The 3,927-nt window shown below is 64.8% G+C and overlaps 2 protein-coding genes across 5 annotated transcripts in view; both read right to left on the reverse strand.

Annotated features, from left to right (window-relative positions):
• Positions 1–33: 33 nt before the first annotated feature.
• On the reverse strand, positions 34–1,495 carry LOC111553094. The gene has a single exon (XM_023227687.1). It carries the CDS (start codon positions 1,163–1,165, stop codon positions 800–802), a length of 366 nt encoding a protein of 121 aa, XP_023083455.1. The 5' UTR covers positions 1,166–1,495; the 3' UTR covers positions 34–799.
• Positions 34–3,927, reverse strand: part of NDOR1 (NADPH dependent diflavin oxidoreductase 1) — a 14,206-nt gene continuing 10,312 nt past the window's right edge. For all 4 annotated transcript variants that reach the window (XM_023227685.3, XM_023227682.2, XM_023227683.2 and 1 more), the window contains 5 exons: positions 3,773–3,887; positions 3,489–3,635; positions 3,277–3,395; positions 3,108–3,202; positions 34–3,024 (listed from right to left, as the gene is read on the reverse strand). In XM_023227685.3, the coding sequence (XP_023083453.2) occupies positions 2,880–3,024; positions 3,108–3,202; positions 3,277–3,395; positions 3,489–3,635; positions 3,773–3,887 (621 nt within the window). In that variant the 3' untranslated portion in view covers positions 34–2,879. The remainder of the gene's footprint in view (positions 3,025–3,107; positions 3,203–3,276; positions 3,396–3,488; positions 3,636–3,772; positions 3,888–3,927) is intronic.

A 3,927-nucleotide genomic window follows, 5' to 3' on the forward strand; every position in this document is an offset into this window, starting at 1 on the left:
GGGGGGTAACAAAGACAAGCAGTAACAATGGCATCCCCAGGAGCTGGTTTATTGAAAGCTGCTTCACATTTGAGGCTCAGTGCTCCATCTCTCGTTGGGCCACCAATGTCTCCATCCCAGGCGTGGTGACATAAGGGTGTGCAGAGGCAGAGCTGGGCCTGGTGCTTATGTTCCAAGGTCTGGGTGGGCCCTTGTCCCCTGCAACAAAGGCCAGCGCTGACCCCCGGCTGGTTCGGGCCTGACCAGGTGGGGAGAGGAGCCTTTGCAGGCTGAATTTTCACAGCATGGGCCCCTCCCGCGGTTGGCCTGACCTTCAGGGACATGCACTGGCCCTTATCTGAACACAAGGTGGGCGGAGTCCCTGCCCTCTCCAAGGAACTCGCTGCTGTATCTCTGTTCACTTTCATGCCTGCTGTGCCTGGCTGGCCCTCGGAGGGGGAAGTGTGGCCAGCATCAGCCCGTGGCTAGTATAGTGCCCGACTACTGCAGGGTGAATGGGGCCCTGCTCGCAGACCTTCCTGCTGGGCCAGCCTCCTCCAGAAGCTGTCCTTGGGCACCAGTGTCCTTGGGTTCAGCTAGTGTCTGGGCAGCAGTGCAGCCATGGACTCTGGCAGGGTCTGGCTCCTGGGTAGCCCTGGTCGTGGGTTCAGCAATGGGAGGTCTTGATTGAAGGCCACTGCCCTGGACCCAACCTTGGGTTTTTCCTCCTGGTCATCAGGCCTCATAGCACCCAGGCATGGGGACGTGGGTCAGTCTGGGCCCCCTGGCCTGTTGGCGTCAGGGTTGTCCTGGGCTCTGCTCAGCGGCCAGAGCGGTCCAGCAGCATGAAAAGCAGCCCCAGCAGCACAAGCGGTGTGAAGACCAGCAGCAGCCCCAGTAGCTCAAGGGCCAGCAGGCTCAGCAGCACCAGGCGGCGGGCACAGGGTCCCCGCTCCCGCAGGGCCCAGAGCCGGGCACCCAGGCAGGGTGGACAGGGCAGGAAGGGCAGGCAGCCCCGGCCGCCCGCGGGCCCTGCCAGGAAGCGCAGCTGGTAGCGGTGCTCCAGGGAGCCCCAGGGCCCAGGGTTGCGGTGCTGGGGTGCAGGGGTCTCTCGGCGGGGCTGGTGTGAGGGCCCATCGGCCTGTAGCAGCTCCTCCTGCAGTCGGCAGATCTCCCACTCCAGCATGGGCGTCTTCTGACGGCATAGCGGGCAGCGCACCCGGCCCAGGTCGGCACTGGGGGCTGAGCCCAGAAGCCTGTGCAGGCAGCCCACACACAGGCCATGGCCGCAGTTCAGCAGGGCCAGGCGGTACTCTCCGGCCCCGTAGGGCTCTGTGCAGATTGGGCACTCCTCCTCTTCCCCCTGCCCCGCTGCCTGCTCTCTCCCCTCCTCCTTCCAGGTTGGAAGGGCCCAGGCACCCTCCACGGCCACGGCCCCCAGCAGGGTCTCACTGGCTGGAGTCTCGGCACTTTGGGGGGGCCCAAGGTCATTCCCTTCACTTGCTGGCACTTGGCACACAGGGTCCAGGCACTCAAAGCCCAGAAAAGGTCCAGGTGGACTGACAGGCCCAGAGCTGGAGTCGGCCGGGTGGAGGGTGGGGGCCCCAGGGCACAGTTCAGGGGTGGTGGCCCTGGGGCAGGAGTCAGGATAGGAGGGCAGGGACCCCAGGGTGGCAAGAGGGGCGGCCCTCAAGGGGAAGCAGGGTCTGGGCTCCACCAGGGCTCTGGCACTGACCTCCTGGCTGGCTCTCCTCACTGGAATTGGACTTTACTGGGGCCCCAGCAAGGCCGGCCTGCTCTGGGTGGATCCTGGGCCCACACGGTGCCGTCCCCAGTCAGATCTGGCTGGAACCCAGCCTCAGCCATGTTTAGTCCTGTGCCAGCGACCCGCCGACCACAGATAGAGACTCCGAGACAGCGAGGCGGGTGTGAACAGCCACTGGACTCCTCCAACAGGACTTTCCTTCCCAGTGCCTAAAACCCCTCCCAGGGGCGGGGCTGCACCTACCACGCCCCCTCCCGCCGCTCCTCTTTCCGGCAGCCTCGGCTCCCTGGTGGGACTGACGGATGGCTTGGCTACACCTTCCCAGCACCTGCCCAGAACCTGGTCCTGGCGATCAGACCTTAGCCGACCCACCAAGCCCTTGAGAACGAGGCAGTCAGGGCGCATATCACATTAGAGACAGACAGAAGAGCTGCAGAGGCCACTGGGGTACAGGCAGCGCAGCAAGGGTGCACCATGGCACCTACCCACCCAGCACCCAGGGCACCAGGAGGAGCTAGAGGAAAGAAGCCTGTGCTAGAGGCAGCCACTCACAGGCCACCATTTACTGCAAGGGCTTTTCTGGGACCAGGAGAGAACAGGCTGCTCTGGCCTGGGACACCCCCACTGCACTGAGGGAGCTGGCATCTTAGTGGCGTCTGAGCACAGCCTGAGCCCTGTGGAGGTGCGGGGGCAGTGACTGGAATGTGCTGCTTGGCAGGCTGCAGCGGCCGAGGTGGCCCCAGGGCAGAGGAGCGCAGCACGGCCTCATGGGTGCCCTATGCCACCCCTGGTGCCCATGGGGCTGCTGATGCTGTCCTGGGTCACTTCACTGGTGAGGTGAAGAGGCCCAGGCCACCACCTTGACTGGGAAGGGGGTGGGGGGGACGAGGACACAGGTCACTGTCAGGGTGTGGGAGGGGAGGGCTGGCTGGGCAGAGGCTGCGGTGGGGTCAGGGTTCAAAGGGTGGGATCCAGAGTCAACGGGAGTGTGGCTGTGCTCAGGAGCTGGCTGTTCCCAGAGGACCAGCTGGCTGGTCTGAGAGGACGACGGCTGCTGTCCAGGAGCTCCCTCGTGGACGCCTTCCTAGGCTCCCAGGAGGATGGCCATCAGAGGGGGTATGGGCAGCCTCGGGCCTCAGGCCCACGTCTCGGTCTGGAAGCGCTGTGTCCGCTGGAGCCTGGCTAGATATGCGGCTGCATCAGGGCTGCAGAGTCCGCCGTTCTCCTGGAAGATGGACATCAGGGCTTCCGAGACGTCCGCTGGCATGGATTTGGCATTGCTAGAGGGGTAGGTCGCAGAAGGCTCAGTGAGGCCCGGCACTCAGGGGCTGGGCCCACTCCTGCTGCACCAAGGCCAGCTCACCCTGCCAGGTAGAAGTATGCACCCTGGCGGTCCAGCAGTTCCCACACAAGCGACCCCAGCTCCCGGAGCCGGTGCTGCACGTACACTTTCTGCTCCTGTAGGGCAGAGAACAGGGCTGACAGCTGAGTCTGAGCCCCCTCCCCTCCTTTCCCAGCCCGAGCACACACACCTGTTCCCGGGAGAAGGCAGGGACAAGGGTTAGACAGTCCCGCGTCTCCAGCTCCTGCCACTCCGCCTCCCAGTAGAAGTCTTGGTCCCGCCAGCGGCAGCCAAAAAACAAGAAGTTTCCTAGGGAAATGCAGGGTGCTTTTGGCCACAGGTCTTTGAGGTTCAGCTGGGGAGCCCCAGCCACAACCCTGCCCTGGGACTCCGGGTGCTCACTGGTCTGGCCCTGGGCCACACGCTCCTGGATGGCTGCTCGGAAGGGGGCTACCCCAGTGCCAGGCCCCACCATGATCACGGGGGTGTCTGGTGTCTCTGGGAAGGCCAGACTCCCAGGCCGCACCCAGAGGGGCACCCGGACAGGACCTATTGCAGGAGGGAAGTGGCATGAAGAGGATCAAAGACCTGTGCTTCATCTGCTAGGGCCCTAGCCCAGCATTTGCGTGAGCATGGGAGAGAAAGGGATATTGGCCCACGGCCCCCACCCTGGGAGCAGGGGTCACCTTGCCCAGGGTCCAGGGATGCCAGCCAGGAGGAGCAGAGACCCCGGCGGGGCTCCTTGAGGCGAGTCTGGAACTGCACGACAGCCACGAGGATCTGCAGCCGTGAGGGGTGAGCCTGGGGAGGACGGCGAGGGGGGTGAGGGATGAGCCTGGGG

Source organism: Piliocolobus tephrosceles, chromosome 14, assembly GCF_002776525.5.
Source record: "Piliocolobus tephrosceles isolate RC106 chromosome 14, ASM277652v3, whole genome shotgun sequence".
In the NCBI taxonomy this organism is placed as follows: domain Eukaryota; kingdom Metazoa; phylum Chordata; class Mammalia; order Primates; family Cercopithecidae; genus Piliocolobus; species Piliocolobus tephrosceles.

Coding starts and splice junctions, on each gene's coding strand:
- LOC111553094 (XM_023227687.1), bottom strand. CDS start 1,165: ATGCTGGAGTGGGAGATCTGCCGACTGCAGGAGGAGCTGCTACAGGCC.